This window comes from Benincasa hispida, chromosome 2, assembly GCF_027475165.1.
Source record: "Benincasa hispida cultivar pf3 chromosome 2, pf3_genome.v1.1, whole genome shotgun sequence".
Lineage (NCBI taxonomy): Eukaryota > Viridiplantae > Streptophyta > Magnoliopsida > Cucurbitales > Cucurbitaceae > Benincasa > Benincasa hispida.
Genome location: NC_143479.1, coordinates 30,952,667 through 30,973,708, shown reverse-complemented (window position 1 = coordinate 30,973,708; position 21,042 = coordinate 30,952,667). Strand labels below are relative to the sequence as shown.

Below are 21,042 nucleotides of genomic sequence, written 5' to 3'. Positions count from 1 at the left end.
ATGGAACTTTAGATAGATATTTAATATCTCTGTTTGTTTTGCATAATTCTACTTTTCAAAACTTGGGATAATATTATCCAGGAAACTTTAAAACTTATTTGACTATTTAATATAAATTATTGTTGTTAATTATTAATATTCTAATTAATTTAATTATTTTTAGTAATTAGTTTAATTATGATTAATTGAAAGGAAAATTATTTCAAGTGGTAAAATGGTTGAAAATATTTACAAGATATAGCAAAATTTTAGAACTATCAATCATAGATGCTACTAATAGAAGGCATCTATCATTGATAATTCTAACATTTTGCTATATTTTATAAATTTGTTTATTTATTTTTCTATATTTAAAAACAACCTTAATTAAAAATTATTTATTTATTTATTATTTTATTAATTAACATAATAATAAATTAACTAATGTTAAGTTTAATTGATCTCTTGCATTTAATTAAGTAATTATTTACTTTTAGTTTCTACATACAAAGTATTGAATTGAACACAAATATTTAACTTTCAAACATTAATTATCGCACACATCCAAATACAAACACAAATATTAATTATCATATTTAAAACTCAAACATTCAAATCCCAGATTGAAACAATATCTACGTTCCAAACGACCCCTAAGGGGATATATTGTAGAGAGTTTGCAAACAAAAATTTGAAAACAATGGATTAAATAAAAAAGGAGTTTTTTTCAAATATGTGTTTGATAGCAGAATTAAAAAATTAAATTCTAATTTAAACAATTGTAAACTAATTATAGTTATCCACTAAATATTAGTTGACAATAAATTATTTATTTATGAACATGTTTTATGTTTTAAAAAATTGTATAACTATTATTTGTTAATATTATATAATTTATAAGAAAAATTGAAATTTTCGTTCCATGTAGGTAAAAATTTAGGTTGTATGATTTATAATTAGAATTTACCACATATGGTTTGATAAAAGCTCCATAATAAAGTTCCTATGGTAGGGATTATTTAAGAGGGCTTAACAAACTATAGAGACTTAATATGAAGTTATATCAAACCCTAAGAACTAAATTCTAAATTTGTGGACTAAGAATCTTATCCAAATCCCAGAGACCAAACTTGAAATTTAACATAATTTAATCAATACTTAACTTAAAAAAATTGAATTTACTTTATAACATGACAGGCTATATTTCTAAATATTTTTTTCTTATTTAATATAATTCTAAATTTTAAATTTTAAAATTCAAATTCTAAATAAAAATATAAAAATATATATATAATATAATAAAATATATATATATATTATTTTCAAAATTTACATAATTTAAATCGCAGAATCCAAAAACAATTTTTAGAAATAGAATTCATATTGTCGGGCAAACATATATTTACTTAATTCGGGAAATCTGAAAACATAAAACAGAATTCGAATTGTGTACGAAAGTTCAAACTAAGAGTTGAAAAGCTTACTCTCGCTTTTAAATAATTTTTTAAAAAAAAATTTAAAAAAAAAAAAAACGAAAAAGAAAATAAAGAACTTACCCTCGATTTCATTTTATAGTTGAACTGAAAGATCAATAATTCACTCAAGAATAAATCTCTGCTTTGGAGAGACTGAAACGTTTAACTTGTGGCCGAGGCAAAAAGAAACTAGTCTGGACGAATAAACTCAACAACAATTCACTCGAGAATAAACCTCTCCCAGTTCTTTCCAAACAAAACTAAACAATATTTAATGCTCAACAGTTACCACTCCTTAGACAGAATGTGCTGATACTGAACCAAAGTTGGGTATCTATCATCCTCTGGACTGGATAGGACAACTAGGAAAAAAATCCTAAACCCTAAACCCCAAATATATCAATAGCTGCAAACACGTTTTTCGTTATGTTTTCAACAGAATCCAGTCGGGGAACTGGAAAAGAAAATGGGAACTTGCAACCTAAATAGAAAGAGAGAACTATCAATAATAGAGACTGTTCTCGTTAGGCATGTCTATGCAGGTAGAAGATGGGTTCTTTGTGAGCTAACATTCATGAGACAAGAAGAAATTTGACGAATAAAATAACCCTGAAAGTGCGTAAAAAAAAATCTATCGGCTTGATATTTCAATTAGATCCTGTTAAAATGTGTCATATATAAGGAGGGAAAAATATATATGATTAGACTACAAAATTTCGCCGTCCGCAAGAAAATTATCGCTATGCCTCAAAAGGTACCTGCCAAGGTTGTCAATTATATATGTAGCTTACATGCTTTTTGAACGTGATCCCATCGTCGTCAGCTGATATTTCAGTGCCACGGATTTCTCTTTTTTGTTCCTTTTCTGTTTGAACTGGTGGTTGAGCTGGATTTCTGCAAATCGAAAACCATCAAATAGCAATAATAATTAAAGGATGATGGCAGCAGTACTCTAGAAAGGAGGGAAAAGAAAAGAAAAAAAAAAAAGAAGAAGAAATCGGTGTCAGCTCGACCAAGTGAACAGCACTTGAAGTGTACATACCGTCTTTAATTTTTTGGTTTTTCCCCTCATTCTGTTCTTTGGAGGTTTCAATTTGTAGATTCTCACCATCCAATGGTGAGTGGTGAATACCTAAAAAGATGCACATCAGAAACCGCATGAAGTACTGTGCATATCGCAACTTGTAAATAATGCATAGTCTGAAACTGAAAACTGCTTAATAAGTTACTCATTGACAAAAGATATCTCATTTTTAGTAATAATATTGCAAAAATATATTATTGAATATGATAAGATTAGATCTGACAACGTGGATTAGGTGGAACTGTTACAAAGAAGCAAAGATAAATGGTTAGGGAGAAAACATGAGAATCTTCAAAATGAAGCACATAGATAATGCCACTTCTCCAATAATTTAATTTCCGTTACTTAGCTCTTGGTGCAAGTCCTCACCTGTTTTGAAATAATACCGTTCTACTTAAGGTTCGAAATTCCAACTGGTAGAGTTTTGTGTAATCTTCCATTGGTGGGTTGAGGTTTTCCTCACCCCTTTTTAAGTAATTCATACAAGGATGAAACAATCTGTTTCTGTTATTTCTTTCAAATTTTATAATTAAAAAAAACAACAAAAAAGAGAAAGCAAGGAAGGAAAGAAAAGGGTGGTTATATAGTCATTAATGCAAGCACCACTATCTCAAGTCAATATGTTGGAAACTTCTTTTTCCTCTTCAACAATGACAATAGGAAAAAAGACAACAGGATGGATGTGTTCATTTCTTCTATCTTTTCATGAAATCCCATATTCTTAACTAACAAGTTTCTCTCTACCAACAAAAAATCACAGCTCCTCCATCTTATATAACCCCTCCCCCCAGAAAGAATTTCTTAGATCAAATTGTAAAGTTAAATTTTCTATTAAAATCAAAAGATTGTTCTTTCCTCTTTGGAAGATTTTGTCGCTTACCTCTTCAAAATGCGAAAGTTTAAAATATTTCTTCCCAATTTCTGTCTGCCTCACCCGATCAAACCCTTTCCCATCTGTCTCCACGAACCTGCAGCCAAACAGACCAAAAAATAATTATAACGGTAAAAAAGAAAACAACTGCAGAAACCAAGAAAGAAATAATGCCCATTTAACAAATCATGGGCTGCGCTAAACAATTACAAACCTGTAATACGAGAGTTTGTACATGAGACAATTTAGCATTGTTGGAGTGGCCTGAGAATCAATACGATATTGGCCATCTCTCTTTACAAAGAAAGAGAAGGGAGAAAACAAATTAGTAGTTAGAGAACCTTTGTTTACAAACTAGTCCTCAAACAAGTCAAAACAGCATCAAGTTTCAGTGTGAAAGAACACTTACTAGGTAATCCGGTTCCTTGATATGAGGAAATACACCGCCTCCTATACGAACCATCCACAAGAACTTATTGATATCATCACTTGGGTACCCAACAAGACCTGCATTTTCATTTGTTAAGATGAACCGGCAGAGTATATATTTTTCCTACGATCAATTTTAAGAATGATAAATTTACATATAACTTTTCAAAACAAGAATTCACAACACTTCCTACTGTATGAGTGGACTGCAATCTGCATAAAATGCAATAATTCAGGTTTAGTGCAATATGTGGCCATTTTCTTTGAATTTGGTTTGCAGCATTAAGACCTCCCAAATAAGGAAACATCAAGACATTCACTCTTTTCGGGCTTTCCATTTTCCACAAAGCATTCCGTAAGTCTTTGATGTCAACAAGGCGGGTGTTGCTTCCTAGAATAAGGGACTTGAACAAGGAAAGAACCATCTTTCAAAGAAATACTCTCTCCACTACCAAGAGCAAAGTCATCAACCGTCTATACTAGACATCTTACATCTTCCAGATTCTCATAGCGTTAATTTCTAATTGTCACAGTTTTCCAAAAGCAAGTTTTTTCTTCCCAACCGTCTATACTAGACATCTTAGTTTCCTATGGTTATCATACAAGACATCCGAAAATACAATAAGGAAAGAGCTTCTAATGTGCAAAGTGATTGTCCTTAAATGTGTGAATGTCGAAACATGGAAAGTGAAACCCCTCACTCCATTCATACGGGCACCATAGTCCAATCAATTACATAGAACAACCCAACCAGTAGGCATAAAAAGTGGGGATAGGAAGTCATTTTATCAAATCTCTCTACGAGCTTACTTCTCTCCTCTCTCTTTTCGACAGGGCTGGCTATTACAAGGTCAAATTTAACGATTTTCCTCCATTAAATAAATGCATTCTGTCTTGGTGATTTTGTTAAAGGAAAGACCTGCTTTAATCTCCCAGCTAGAGCGAGTTTAGTAGAACGTGATACACTAAGGTTACCAAACTAATAGGCTAAGAATCCTTAAAAAATACTGCCTTCTTTTTTGGTATCATCCATTTTTTTCTGCATCATGCAGTTTGGAACAAATCCATAAATCATGTCTAAAAAATGATTACCTTTTCAATATCTTTTCTTCAACCAGCCACCAAACTCCCTCCCTCTTCAGACACCATCTCCCATCCATCTCATTGGACAAGAGTAGCAAAGCTATAAGAATGAAAAAGAGGTAACCTTCCTCTAGAATTTTTCATATGACCACCACCAAGTGACGTTAAAGTCTCTTCCAATACAGCAAACTCCTAGACAATATCCTTGTAGGCTTTTTTAGTTACACCCACTAGAACTAGCTCCCCAACATTCCATAGGCCTATCAATATTAGTAATCTAACAGCTCTTCATCACTTGGAAGTTGGAACCATTTTTTAATATAAAGATATACCTCCTTTCAACACTTCAACTAATTTAATCCTGTTTTCATCCCCTAGAATTAGCATAGCCCTGGATCTGCCTAATTCCACTCCACTTCAGCCCAACCAGTCCTGAAAAAACTTACATAATGATTTAACTAATCTCCTACCCACCTTTTCCATTTCAATTCTTGGAACGACACGGTTTCTTAAAATATGGCTTAAAGAATTCCTAGTTTACCATTCTATTAAAGTAAATTTAAATACATTAATCTATTGACTTGTATTTTTAACAAATTCAAAGCCATTCAGGTTATTTTTTCAACTTTCATTGAAAAAAAATTCAAATGTAGTTGATTATATCCAAATGAAAAACTTCACTAAATTGACTGAAGAAAATTCCTACAACTGGAAGAAATAAGATAATTAATGTGGATAACAGAAAAATAAGAAATAGCATAGTGTAGTCATTCATAGGGATGGCAACAGTACAAGCTAACCTCCAAAGACAACAAGCACATATTTTACATCCAAGGAGTTGAAAATTTCCCAGGCTGCCTTTTCAGGAGAAGACATTGCAGTACCAACAGTTGCAATATGGGTATTGTTCCAGGTATTGTTGTCAACAATGACAGTCCGATTAGCCATTGCAGTAGTTTGATAGCCATAGTCCCACCATGATGCAACCTGGAACCGTGTTTACAAGAAGCAACAACACCAAAGAAAAATTATTACCTATGATAGTTTATCCTCAAATTTCCTCAAATTTCATAGGATCGTGGGAACACTAAACATTTCAATGAAGGAACACAAGAATAAGCAGAAACTTACTTTATCATCAGCCTCAGTGTTGTGGCTTAACCATGCATAAGCTTCTCTAAAGTCATCAAAAACATGGAGACCATCACGGGAGTGAGAAGTTAAAACAATAGAAGGAGCTGAATAAGCTTCTGCAGCTGCCCAGACGCAATGAACCTACAACACCCATAAACAAGAAAACCAAGTCAGTAAATAAATATAGTAGGAGAAATGAAGATCAAGGAGAGCAAGAGCAAGAAAAATAGTTGCCTATTTTAAGTACTATTAAAGAGGAAGCTTGGACTAATATAGTTGTTCCTTTGCGCATATATTTAAGTAAACTGTAAACCCATAAATTTGAAACCATCATATATCTTCTCACATTCAACTGTGATATTATTATTATAAGGTTAAATTACAAGTTTAGACCCCAAATGTTGTGGTTTGTATCTATTTGGTCCCTGAACTTTTAAAAGTGTCTACTAGGTCCCTAAACTTTCAATTTTGTATCTAACAGATCTTTGATAATTCAAAATTTTTAAAAATTAATTTATCTATTAGGCATAAATTTGCATATTATGTCTAACGGAACTCTAAACTTTCAATTTTGTATCTGAGAGATTCATGAATTTTAAAATTTTGAAGCCTCCAGAAAGAATTGAGTTCATAATTTTGAATGTCCAAGTACCACAAATACAAACCTCATGGTACAAAGACTAAATTTGTAATTTAACCTTATTGTTAGGATTATTTTATTAACTAATAGTGCTTATCTAAATGAAATTATATCTGCCGTTGTATCCACTTTTACCACAAAAGTATCTACAATACAACTGTGTGTTTTACTCGAGGAAAAAAAAACAGAAATATGCACCTCCACAATTTTTTTCTACCAGGAAAAAATAAAACAGAAAGGGTAGGGTTTTTTTCTACATTCGCGAGTGCTTGAACGTTATAATATGCACCTCCACAATTTTTGGCAATGAAATACTTGTAATATTTGTAACTTCCTGGAAGAGTTAATACTATAGTTAACCCGACATGAACTATTTTTTTGGAATTGTTGTGTCTATGCTACTACCTTACTGTTTGGCCCTTAAGAAGTTGCGTTTTTTTTCTAGTAGTTGCAAGCTTGGAAACGACAGTTTTAAAGTTGATTTGCTTTGTGGTTTGATCCTCACACTTTTGGTCTTATTGGACTTCTTATCATGTCTGCTCATTGGTCCTCCATTGGTTATGGCTTTAAAGTTTTTGTGTTCTTTAGCTTTGGCTTCCTTTCTAGCGTTGGTTTGTTAGATTTTAAGTGTGTTGTATTTTGATGTCTTCTCCTCTTTCTCTCATTTGTATTTCTTCTTCTTCTTCTTTTTTATCAGTTTCTATATTCACTTGAAGAATTATGTATTTTTGAGCATTAGTCTCTTTTCATTTTATCGATGAAAAGTTAGGTTTCCTTTCAAAAAACAAAAACTATAGATAACCCGATAATTTTGTTACAACTAGCAATAAGTTTCCTAGATGAAATCAAGTTAGAAGCCACCAGCAGCACAGGGAAAAAACGCAATAATCTCGTAAGTTGCAGCAACAATCAATTTTTTTTTTAGAAAAAGAAAAAAGAAACAATTTTTCGTTGATATAATGAAAAAGAATAAAGGTTCAAAAGATACAAACTCCCAAAAGGAATAAAAAGATACAAACTGCAGATACAACCAAACAAAGATTAGCTTTCTAACAACTTCAACTGAAAGCTTAGAGAGCTTGTGAAATTAAACAGTGAAGGAGGCCCCCTTCCAAGCACGGAAAAACAATGGCTACTTCAAAACTTCCAAAAAAATCCTCAATAAACAACCACCAACCAATAAAAACCAATCAATTTTCCTTTTTCAGAAACCACTATTTTCTATTTCACATTTAATTTTCCACCGATGAAGTTGAAGCCTATATCTACTTTTCAAGTTCCATTAAATCTTATAAAATTTTGTTAGGTACTATACTAGATATTTAGTATGGTGTTAGTTAAGGGGTATAAGGGTAATTAGATAGATAGGTAGTTACTGGTAGTTATTGTATGAGGGTAGTTATTACTTCTAGATATAAATAGAGGGAGGGTAAGTGAATGAAGGGGAGGTTAACCTTGAGTGATCTAGGGCTTGGGTGAGGACACTCAAGAGGGAGGTTCCAAGTGCCTTATATGTGGGTTTCTCTTGCATTTCTTCATAGTTATATTTCAATATATTCATATCTTGTTCTTGTTCTTGTTCTAGTTAGGAAGTATCCTAACAAATTGTTCTTGTTCTTGTTTTTTCAAAAAAAAAGAGTTGGCAAATTGTGTGATAATGTTTGTAAGCACACCTTGAAGACGGTGTATAAGGGGTAGTTATTACTTCTAGATATAAATAGAGGGAGGGTAAGTGAATGAAGGGGAGGTTATTCTGTGGAGTGATCTAGGGCTTGGGTGAGGACACTCAAAAGGGTGGTTCTAAGTGCCTTATACTTGGGTTTATCATGAACTTCTTCATACTTATATTTCAATATATTCCAGATTTTGTTCTTGTTAGGGAGTATCCTAAAAATTCTTGGAGATAGAATTAATTCAATTAAGCCATCAAAAAAAGCTAGCAATATAATCGAACAATTGGTCATAATTTAGACTTGATAACCAGCATATCAGCACTGCTCTCATTTTTTAATTGTGTTTGGTATGGGCATTGCTATCATTAACGTTAGAATAAGAATGGTAAAGAAAGATATGTTCAACTTACCACATAAAAGGCGCCCAGCAAAACAAGTAAGAAAAGAGCAATAATAGATGTTGCAAAAGGTAAAACTAGCAGCCTTTTACGAATTTGGGACTTGAAGGAAGGCTTTTCAACTGGTTCCCTTTCCTTCTTTCTATTCTTTTTTGAAGGACGTTCTTTAACTGTATCTTCACTTTTTTCAGGCTTCACCACATCATGTCGTGCTACAACACCATCAGACATGGTATCTCCCACCTTAATTGTCCGACCCAAGAACCGGTATTAGTACCATTTCAATGGTCTTCTAAGAAGAAGAAAAAAGGACAAACATAGATATAACCAACATCATGGGAATAAATTTTACTTCTTGTGCATCTGGCGCTTCTCCAGGCATCTGAAACTTAATAGACCGAGTAAAAACTTCAAAGGCTTGAGAAAGTGCAATTCCAGACATAATGCATGCTGCTGGAGCAAGTACAAGCATAAGACGGACCTGTAGTATCATCAAAAGTAATATGTTAAAAGGTAGATGTACATGTATGATCAAATTTTTAATTTGGATGCCAGAAAATGGTTCTCACCATAACTCCAGAGAAGTACACTGCTGTAGCAATGTAGAGGACAACAAATGAGCTAGCATCAGATAATGGTGAAAAGCATGCCTACCAAAGGTTAACCTAGGTAAGATTTCTGATGATTGAAACATATTTAAAAGAATAGGTACGCTAACAAAAATACGTACAATAATACCAGCTGGAACCAGAAATGCCAAAACGTTGATGTCCATGAAGTAAGAAGGCCAAGTAGGTGGTTGGTGCTCACTAACACTAGCAATTATTGGTATGTACTTGCTTGCATAAGTTCTGTTCGATTGGAGCAAAATAAAATAAATGTTGAATGTTTCAGGAAATAAAGATAGAAAATAAAATATTACATCATTTACGTAGGCTGTAAGGAAAAACTTCCTCTTTTTTTTAATGAAACAAATTTCATTGATGTATAAAATTTACAGAAAAGGCCAAAGCCCATGCCAAAGGAGTTACATAAGAGATCTCCAATTGGTCAAAAGGGAAGAAAGGGTGTATGATTAAAAAGAAGATGAACATTTACACCAACTCACGGCATGAAAGATGATGAGTTCAAAAAAAGTATCAAAAGAGCTTCCGAAAAGATAATTGTTCCTCTCCTTCCAAGTGATCTACAAGAAAGCATGGATAAGATGCATCCAGATGAGTTTTTTGTTTTTGGTAAAGGGGTGACCATTGAGAGTGTAGTATAAGGCACTGTCAATGTCCCTGGGGAGGGCAGTTTACCATCCAAATGATGAAAAGATCTCTTTCCAAAATCTGTCAGCATAGAGACAATGGATGAATAGGTGACTAGCTGTTTCAAATCCAGACTTACACACGAGTCAGCATCGGGGAGATAGGGCCATGTGGGGTGGTAGTCTCTGTATCCTATCACATGTGTTGATGGCACTGTGGCCAAGTTCCCAGAGGAAAAAATTTAACTTCTTTTGGATAAAAATCCTTCCAGATGGCTTCATATAGGGGGCGATCAGAAACTTCCAAATCATCTCCCAATGTTCAGGAGAGAGATTTTGTGGTGAAGGAACCCGAAGGGTCGGGATGCCAGATCCATGTGTCCTTTGTATTGGTGAGGTGGACACCATTGATGGCGTTCAAAAGGTCAAGCCAATCCTCAATCTCCTCCTCCTTGAGGTTTCTCCAAAAAGTTAGAGACCAACCATGTCTGGTATCCCAAAGATTGTGTACAGAAGAATGTTTATGGGTTGACAATGAGAATAAGCGGGGGGGTAGTTCTTGTTAAGGGGAGAGGTCTAATCCATTTAACGTGCCAAAAAGAAGTGTTCTTCCCGTTGCCAACATTTATCATGACAGTTTCTTTTATGAGGTTCATGTGATCCAAGATGGCACTCCATGGTCCTTTGATGTAATTGGGGAAAGAAGTATTGGGCCACGACTTATTATTAGTCACCCCATATTTTGCATCCACAACCTGCTTCTGTAAGGCCCTATCCTCGTGAAAGTATCTCCAAACCCATTTGGCAAGGAGAGCACGGTTTTTATCACCCATGCTTTGTAACCCGAGGCCACCTTTAATCTGAGCCTTGATGATCTTATCCCATCTAACAAGGTGGGATCCACCATTTGTTGAGGCACCCTCCCAGAGAAAATCTCTAAATAAATTTTCTATATTGTTGGCCACCATGGTGGGAAGCTTGTATAGGGACAAATAATAAGTTGGGAGATTGGATAATGAGGGCTGGACGAGGCTGAGGGATCCCCCCTTGGAAATCTATTTATGCTGTCAAGAAAGAAGACTTTTTTCAATCTTCTCAGTTATAGGGCTCCAAAAGGAGACCGATTTTGCCTTACCAAATAAAGGGAGCCCTAGGTAAGTGCAAGACCAATGACTTTTTTGTAGAAATTGGAGGAATAGAAATATTAATCTCCACTTCTTTTATTAAATATGTGCAGATTAGGTCTTCTTATATAGGCGAAAGACCTTTTACAAATATGGAAACAATAATCTCCTCACAAAAAATGCAATATCGGGACGTGTATGAGACAGATAAAGTAGTCTACCAACAAGCCTCTGATATTGTTCCTTGTCCTTTATTTCTTCAGCTTTTGCTGCTAAAAGCTTTATATTAGGTTCAATAGGAGTTTTTGCAACCTTGCAACCAAGCAAGTCTGTCTTTTTAAGTAAGTCAAGGAGATACTTTCTTTGGTTAACAAAGATCCCCTTCTTTGATCTTGCAAATTCCATTCCTAGGAAATATTTCAACGTTCCCAAGTCCTTAATTTGAAACTCATAAGCCAGTTTTTTCTTGAGATCAGCTAAGCCTGCTTCATCATCACCTGTGAGAATAATATCATCTATATACAATCAAAATTGAGATTTTATTATTCTTGGAGTGTTTATAAAATAATGTATGATCTGCTTGACTTTGGAACACAACTTTTCCAAAATGCTCAAACCAAGCTCTTGGGGACTATTTAAGACCATAGAGATTTTTTTAAGCTCCTTCTCAAAACCTGATGGTAAAGCTCTTAAAGACCTCTTCCTTAAGATCACCATTCAAAAAAGCATTTTTCACATATCAAGTTGGTAAAGTAGCCAATCTAAATTAACTGCAAGAGACAAAAAGATTCTAATAGAGTTAATTTTTACAACAAGGGCAAATGTTTCCTGATAATCAATTCCATATGTCTGAGTGAATCCTTTAGCTACCAGTCTGGCCTTGTATCTTTCAACACTACCATCAGCATGACACTTTATGGTAAACACCCATTTACACCCCACTAGTTTCTTATTCTTAGGTAATTCTACTATTTTCCAAGTTCCATTTTGTTTTAGAGCATTCATCTCCTCCATGATTGCTAATTTCCAATTTGGATCATCTAAAGCTTCATGTATATTCTTTGGGACAAACAAGTCATCAATCCTAAATGTGAAAGATCTATGACTATTTGACAATTTTTTATATGACATAAAGCTTGCAATAGGATATTTAGTACAACTTCGAATACCTTTTCTAAAGGCAATGAGAACATCAAGATCAGACACTACTGGAAAAGTACTTTGAGTAGTTGAAGGAGTAGCAATAGAAGAAGAATTACCAGTTTCAGTCGTCGGGGTCTCAGATTGGTCTTGTGAAGGACCAACTATCTTGTCTTGGTTCCCTTGATTGAATTTTATTCTAGTATAAAACTTAAACTCGGGCACTTGATCAATATGATCATTTTGTAGTATTTCTCCCCCTAATTGGGAAGTTTCTACACTTGGCATCATAGAACTAGTAACATCTGAACAATTAGGACTAGAAAAAGGAATACAAACATCCTAAAAAATTTCTTCCAAATTTGATTTCTCCCCCTAAAGAGAATTTTGGAGAAAATGGGGTAGATTTTCTAGAAAAGACACATCCATACTCCCAAACAATTTTTTTGTCAGAGAATCGAAACATTTGTAACCTTTTTTATTTGAAGAGTGACTCACAAAAATGCATTTAACAACCCTATGATCAAGTTTGTATCAAAATTGATCAAGTATGTGAACATAAGTAGTACACCTAAAAACTTTGAGGGGTAATTCAGAATATATGTGGGATGTTAGAAATTCTTTTTTAAGGCAGTCGATGGGAGTCTTAAAATTCAAGATCTTACTAGGCATTCTATTTATTAGGTAGGTAGCTGTCAGAATTGCTTCCCCCCATAGATATTTTGGAACTTGTATAGAAAATATTATAGCACGTGAACTGCTTGGAACGGAATCAGAAACTGGTTACGGAGCCGAACGAAGTTCGGTGCTGGAGAAGCTACTTGGATCGGGCGCGGGAAATGAAGCTCGATTCTTGAGTCTTCGAATCTAGATGCTGGAACAAGCAGATCTCCTTGGAGCGGTGGTGCTGCGATAGAGTGACTGTTAGATCTGGGCGTTGGAGGCTGCGTTCAAGATCTAGACTACAATAACGGCGACGGAAGCTGAAACAACGGTGAAGGTTACTAGATTAAACCCTAATGGGCTCTGATACCATGTAGAAATTGGAGGAATATAAATATTATTCTCCTCTTGTCTTGTTAAATATGTGCAGATTAGGTCTTCTTATATAGAAGAAATACCTTTTACAAATATGGAAAGAATAAAGACAATAAAGGAAAAATAAATATTCATATACAAATAAAGAAATTCCAACAACTTCTATGCTATCTGTGTCAGCTCATCAGCATTAGAAAAAATACCCGACAATTTAGTCTTGTTGTGATTAATATTAAGACCCGAAGCCTTCTCAAATGTTTTGACAAGACCGAAGAGATTTTTGTGATTAATATTAAGACCTAAAGCCTTCTCAAATGTTTTGACAAGATCGAAGAGATTACCAAGAGAATCAGTATTTCTGTCTATAAAAAGGATTGTGTCATCAGTAAAGAGAAAATGAGTGCCTTTAGGGATCTCGACCCAATGCAGAAGCCTTTTATCTCTCCCCTAAAGCTAGCCTCATCAATCAACATTCTACTGAAGTAGTCCATGATGATGACAAACAGAAAAGGTGACATAGGATCGCTTTGTCTAAGGCCCCTCGATGTACGGATCTTGCCTCTAGGACAGCCGTTAATCATAATAGATAAATTTGCTAATGAGATACGCCCCTAATCCATTTGCGCCATGTGGGGCCGAAGCCCTTTGCCTGTGAAACAAGATCCAGAAAAACCCAATCGACTTTGTCAAAAGCTTTCTCAATATCAATAATCCCTTATTTCTTCTTCCCAGCATATTCTTCAATGATTTCGTTTGAAATCAAAGATGTATCAAGAATCTGTCGACCCTCAACAAACGCAAATTGATAAGGAGTAATAATAGTGTGTGGCAAATTGGTAATAGTTTTTTTGGTCTCTCAAATAGGACTCTAGCAATGATTTTGTACGGCAAAATATAAGACTAATAGGTCTGTGATCACTCATAGCTTTAGCATCCACCTTTTTGAGGATAAGCCAAATGTAAGTTTCATTCATGCTCGCATTAATAATACCTTTTTTAAAAAAAATCTTGGAATACACTCTTGATGTCTTTCTTGCGAATGTTCTAATATTTATTAAAGAATTCAGCCGTGAATCCATCTAGGCCCAGTAATTTGTTTGATCCAAGATCCCTGATGGCTGCCAATATCTCCTAATCAGTAAAAGGTAATTCTAATTCATTGGCCTATAGGGGGGATATAGGGTCCCATTGGTCTATCGGGGGCAAATGTCTATGTCCGTCATCTATCAAGTATAGAGCTTCATAAAAAGAAACAAATTCAGCCACAGTCTCATCTTAGTTAAGGAGGTTGGACCCCTCCCTCGATAATACCTCTATCACGGTATTCTTTCTTTTCTTGGCATTCACAAGGCAGTGGAAAGGGATGAATTCATGTCCCCCACTTTTAACCATTTATGTTTACTTTTTTGTCTCCAAGAGATTTCTTCTTTCGTGTTAATGGAAAGAATTTGCACCTTTAATTGTCACCTTTTCTTGTGTCAGATAGGCCGAGAGGGCCAAGCTCCTCCACAGAGTCAAGACCCACAAGATCAAAGGAAGCTGGTTTTTCAAGGTTATCAGGCATCTGAAGGTGGACTTGTTCCAATCCTTGACAATCCCCTTAAAAGCCTTCAATTTTTGCATTAAACCATGGGGTGACCATTCTGTCAATGGGTTTTCACTCCACCACCTTTTGATCAGTGGAAGAAAAGAACAATGCTCCATCTACATATTTTCAAAACGGAATGGGGAGGGGCCCCATTTAATAGAACCCAATTGCAATAAGATCGGGAAGTGGTCGAATGTAGGCCTGTCAAGTCTTCTCACTGTGGCTTCTTTGAATTTTGTCAATATGGAATCCGTGACAAGAAACCTACCAATGAGGATCAAAATGGGGAAATCCCTACCGTTAGACCAAGTATAGACGTCGTTGTTGAGAGGCAAGTCGGTAAGGTCCATGCTATCAATGAAGGAATTAAACTATCTCATACTTCTAGTGATTGACCCTGATCGAGATTTTTCATGTCTCCACCGAGAGACATTAAAGTCTCCTCCCAAAATCCAAGCATTCGTGCACAAGGCCAATAAATCCTCCAGCTCCAGCCAAAAAGAGGGTATGTCCCTATAACGACAAGGTCCATAGACCCCTGTCAACCAAAAACCGAAACGGTCAACAACAGAAATGAGAATGGTTAGAGTGTATTGACCATTGGTGATATCTGAGATAGAGAACGCCAGGTCACTCCACAAAATGAAAATATCGCCCGATGTTCCGTTTGCTTCCAAAGAAGTCCATCCAATATAGCGGGAACTCCAAATGGATTGAATAAGCAAACGGTCAAACCAAAGCGTCTTAGTCTCCAAGAGGATAACCACGATCGGGTTATGTTTCATAATTTCCTTCTTGATGAAAGTCCATTTTTCCCACTCATTAAGGCCCCTAACATTCCTTGAGATAATGATCATAAAATAGAAAGATGCCCACCAGGATAAGAGGAAGAAGCATCCTTATCATAGTTGATGGAGGAATGTAAACCCGATAATTCCCTGAGGGACTGCTTCTGCATTTTGGCCGTTTTATGGTTTTTCTTCGTTGCAGGCATAGCCATGATACAAAGCTTTTTTAAAAAAAGCCAAGGGAGAAGAATTTTCAGATAATGACTTGGATCCTCAATAATTTCTTAAGGTGGATGGATCAGGTAAAGGTGTGATGGCTAGATGATATGAGTTGGGGTGAGTGGATGGGTTTTTTTTGGATCTGGGAGATGTTTGGGTTGTTGGGTCATTGGGCTACAATGGATTAGAGGTTGGTTCAATGTGGGTTAACGGCCTTTGTGAAGAATCAGGTTGGGTCAATAGGGTGGAGAGGCCCAAATTGTTAGAGGTTGGGCTTGATTTGGTGTGGGTTGGTGAGCTCTATGTAATAATTGGGGATGGGTCCGGTTCAGTAGAAAGGGAGATTTGGTCCAATTTAGAAGAAAGTAAGGGTCCATGATCGATGGGGAGGGAGAGAGCATTCTCTTGGACATTCTACGAGAATTAAGATGTCATGTACCAGGATCTAACTTGCCTTTGTAAGGAAAACTTCCTCATGCCAATGATATCATAGATAATTAATTATTCCTTAAAATGTTAAAAGTTACTTCCAAAAAGGAAGGGGAGAAAATAAAAAGAACAAGTTGAAATGTTGAAGTGTTAAACCTAAGTGCTCAACTCATGTTTTACATCCCAATAACTCAAGGATAGACAAAGACCATACTAATAAATGAAGTTACGTGCAAACAACTATTTTGTTAGAAGAATAGCAGCCATGAGATCAGAGTACGAATTTGCATAATTTTTTTATGAAGGATCAAATCCCAGCTACAGCACTATCACATATGATCCATTCAACTATCAGAAAATTCATTAATAAATTTAAATAAAAACAACATGATTCAGTGAGCTGGTTTCTTACGGATCTAGAAGACTCAAACTACGCCCACTCCACCCCTTGGTTGGGCTGGAAGCAACAAGAGCTACAAGAACCGCAATGACTGCACAGCAAACTGCCCTGAAGAATAAAAAATGGAGATCAATTACATAATCCTCCTGAAACTGGAAGCTTATTTTTGTGTGTGTGTGTGTTGGGGAGGGGGGTCGTCGCTATGGGAAGCTTACAGCCCAATAGATACTACGAGAGTGACAGCTACTTTAAACATTTTTTGGGAGAGAATTCCTTTGATATAATAAACAAGGGCCACCACATGGATAATGATGAAAACCTGAAAACAAAACCAGGAACAAAGAAGAAATAAGTCATCAACAAAACAAATATAAGAGACTAAACTATTGCTGATATTATTACAGACTTATAAAATATTAAGAAAAATGGAGGGAAATAAAACCAAACAACAATAAAAATAAACAAATAAACTTCAACACAAATAGCCATGAATCTTCTTGTTTAAAGGTAACACAAATTAATGTCCATCAGTAATAACAAAAGAAAAAAGGGCAAAGGGCAATTGAATCCTGCAGTCATCAACTAAGCTAAAGGCAGTGTGAAAATCAAATTTGAGCACCAACAAGAAAATTTGCCAAAGACATTGTTAGTCAAAGTACCAGCAACAATACTAACCAAAAATGATGCAAAATGCTCTGATGTCATCACGGCATTAAATCCAACCACTGGCACCAGTGCAGCCAATAATGTTCCCAAAACAACCTGCATCGTGAAATTTATTAATTCAAGATGGGCTAATGAATCACGCACAAAGGTTAAATTTTTACAAGGTATTATGCTTTTGCTTTTTAAGATATTTATTCAATCTCTTCAAATAAAAGTTTTCATTAGGAAAAGACACTCCAAGTTAAGCCAGTCAAAACTTACAAAAGGAGCATATGCAATGTACAATCGAGAAGAATAGCGTCCAGTTACAATGCACAAAAGTGCATGCATCGGAATAAGATTAATAATAAATGTGTAGCCTCCCCAAGAGCAAACCTAAAGAGAGAGAAACGTGAAGAAATATATAAATAAATAGAAGCAGAAAAGACAAACATGAAACACGTGGGAATCAAAGAGGTTAAATAAGAATACAATTATAAAATGATGATGCACAAATAAAGGTACCAAAAGAACCAGAATACAAGTCTTACCATGTAGAAATATGCAATGGCATTTAAAGTGGCATAGAAAAGGGATCCCGTATTCAATGTCTGCATTTCATATGTAACCAATTCAGTGTATGATTAAGCGGAACATAATAAAACAATGCAAGTCTCATGCATCTATGAAACTTTTCTTAAAATACTAATTATTATTATGATAGATTATGGTATATAAAATTAAGCATCTGAGAAACATGATACAGATATCCATTGACCAATCTGACAACAGCAAAGTAACTCCTTTACCAACAATATTTGAGCATAACTAAACTAAGCATGTGACTATACTTGACAAATTTACATTCTTCTCATCTAACAAAATCTGACCTTTAAATAAAGATAGAAAGTGAAGATCAGAGCAAATATTGCGACGGCTTCATTGTCATAGCTGCCAGCCACAGAACGCGATATATATGATGGAACCTGTGAAAAAATGAAGTAGTAACTAAACTATGTATTTTCACATTTATATATACATTGGGAAGTTTCAAACAAGCACACAATTCTTAGTAGATAAACAAGATCTGGAGATGCATTCTGGTCCACCAGCCTCCATGCATGGAAGAGTTCCGAGATTAACATTGGGACTTGGTTCAGACAAAAGCAACATGAAAAATACAAGACATATAGACTATTCCATTAAAAATAGAATGACAGAAATTGGAAGTGGATCAAACTTTGTGGGGGTATGGTTTATTATCAATGAGTAATCATTTCGATAAGAAACACTTCACTCTCAACACTCAGCATGCTGAGCCTAAGGCCACTACCATTAGCTCAGGTGTGGCAAATAAATGAATAAAAATTTAAATGACTATAATTATAGAGAATAGGGAAACGTCAAAAGGTTTGGTGTTTGATGTTATCACCAAAATAGTGGTGATTAAGAAGAAGTCTATAAGTGGAGATTCGTAGTTTTACAAGTATCAGTGATGCGTAAATACCATGGCCAAAAGAGCAGCAGCTGTCAGTCCAGCACCAGCACCTTTAACTTCCTGATAAATAGCACTGAGGGATTATTTGGACTAATCAGAGAGCAAAAAACATGTTGAGGAAATATGACACGTTGCAGGAATCCGAACCTTTGTTAACAGGTAAGTTGCCCATGAAGCAAAAGCAGAGAATACGGGTGCAGTGAATACACAAACAGTTTCCACAGACAAAGGAATGTTCAAGGCATTTAATACCCTAGCAGAAAGCAATAAAGAGAACATTAGCCAGTATAAGGCATTAATAGCAAGGATTATCAATTTCTTCCACCCCGTTAAAATGAGGCATATTAAGGAATCAATCGACATAAGTTCTCAAATACACACCGCCATAATGTGCCTGCAGTTAATGTGAGACCAGGATAAACAGTTCCACCAATTACTCGTCCTAGGGGATACCTAAAGAACATCAACGCACAAAACCACTTTACAGCAGTTAGGGTAAAAGAAACGAAACTCCAAGGCAGGAAGACTTAGCTCTGAGAATTTGCAGCTCAATAACTAAAAACTTACCAGGTCCGATCATCAAACCAGTTCCAAAATTCATAAATTCCCATCTTTGAAAGATACTGGAAAAGAAAACACAGAAATCATCTTCCAGTGCAGCAGTGGACGTAATTTAGAGAGGTTGGCATGTACGATTATCGAGCAAAACTAACATGCTATGCCCGTAACCCCTAGCCTTACATTATAAAAATTCCGTATAAGCTTAGAAATGAAAAAGTCTCCGTCAAAAATCAAACCTGTGTAACTCTGTAATTGAAATAAGGATCAAATTCATGAATAACACTCTCATACTTTATCACCTGCAAATCATTGCACGAAACAATGTGACTAAACCGCTCAAATTAATACACATGTTCAAAAAGTTAACCGAAAAACAGGCTCTGGACTCCTCCATAAAGAAATTCTCCTCGTAAAGAGACATCTGCAGCATTTGAACAATAATTTACAAGGGAGCGGGAGAAACGGGGATCCTTAATCCAAAACATCGGCTCTTTACTCAGGTTTGTAGTCATTCGGGATGAAAAATTAAGAGAGCGTCAGATCAAGAGAGGAAGAGAAATAAGAGATCGAGAAGCTTACAGAGAAAAGGCGAATTGAGAATGCTAGGACGCCGATCAAGATGAGAATGAAGAAGGAAAGAACATTTCCAAATGCGTCCCTTAGGGTTGATCCGTTGGAGGGAAGTGAAGCCGCCATTGACGGCCAGAGAGAGGTATGAGAGTGAGTCGAAAGGAGAGTAGGTCGGAACTCAACTGGAGGAGAACCAGAGAGATAGAGACGACTTTGCAAACATGGGTTCCTAAATCTAAGTCCCCAAGTCCAACTCCGGAGGAGGCTTTTTTTTCTTTTTCTCTATAATTAATTATACAGTTAATTTACTATTTATTTTTTAAAATTAAAGAAGAAAAAATGTCTCTATTACGTTATTATTATTATTTAACATATTTTAATAAAAAAAATAATAATAATTTTTAATGATTAATTTTTTTTATTTCTCAATTGAACTTAGCTCGTTCAACAATAATTCACGTGAACTTCTTTTAAAGATCAAAGATTGGGTCTAGTTTTATTTATTAAAAATATTCGAAGAATTCAAAATATATAATAAATACATGAAAAAACGGCATTTTAGCATTTCTTATTTTCTTTCCTTTCTAATGACTTGATGGATGGGTTAGTCTATAATAATTACCAGTTGACATTAATGTTGGTAGGACAATAATGGGTTGATTGACCGATGAACAAATATTAAAAGGGAACTTTTTTAATATTAATCTAAAAGTTCTTGAATTTCCACTTTATTTTAAAAAAATACTCATAGTATTCTATAATTTGTAATAGTCTCTCTAGAGATGTACATTCTCTTGGGGAGATGGGATTTACTGAGACCTGTCTCGAGCGGATGTAGAAATTTCATTTAGGTGGACGGAGTGAAGAAAAAAAATAATACTTGTAAACTAAATAAAGACGGTGTAATCTTCATCTTTGTCTCTACCTCCGCCCCACCACACTCTCTGACATTGTCTTGTTTACATATCACATGTTTTTGTTGTTATTAAATTATTGTAATTATACATACATAATTTAAAATTTG

At 35.1% G+C, this 21,042-nt stretch overlaps 1 protein-coding gene across 1 annotated transcript; it reads right to left on the bottom strand.

The window, feature by feature from the left end:
- Positions 1-2,070: 2,070 nt before the first annotated feature.
- On the bottom strand, positions 2,071-20,298 carry STT3A (staurosporin and temperature sensitive 3-like A). Its single transcript, XM_039023491.2, has 23 exons — positions 20,028-20,298; positions 19,685-19,747; positions 19,455-19,510; positions 19,269-19,340; positions 19,035-19,140; positions 18,897-18,947; positions 18,280-18,375; positions 17,941-18,000; positions 17,672-17,785; positions 17,420-17,506; positions 16,960-17,063; positions 16,757-16,852; positions 9,497-9,617; positions 9,336-9,416; positions 9,119-9,247; positions 8,779-9,009; positions 6,053-6,196; positions 5,722-5,908; positions 3,819-3,916; positions 3,624-3,703; positions 3,419-3,506; positions 2,497-2,586; positions 2,071-2,348 (listed from the first exon to the last, which is right to left on the bottom strand). The coding sequence occupies exons 1-23, from the start codon at positions 20,142-20,144 to the stop codon at positions 2,286-2,288; spliced, it is 2,334 nt and encodes a 777-aa protein (XP_038879419.2). The 5' UTR covers positions 20,145-20,298; the 3' UTR covers positions 2,071-2,285.
- Between the last annotated feature and the right edge of the window lie 744 nt (positions 20,299-21,042).

Bases quoted from the DNA above. Each gene is read 5' to 3' on its own strand.
- STT3A (XM_039023491.2), bottom strand. From the start codon at position 20,144: ATGGCGGCTTCACTTCCCTCCAACGGATCAACCCTAAGGGACGCATTT. The intron at 19,141-19,268 runs GTGTGTATTTGA...GCTTTCTGCTAG, and splicing joins ACTGCAGGCACATTATGGCG to GGTATTAAATGCCTTGAACA. The intron at 3,917-5,721 runs GTTAGCTTGTAC...ATGAAAATGCAG, and splicing joins TGTGCTTGTTGTCTTTGGAG to GTCTTGTTGGGTACCCAAGT.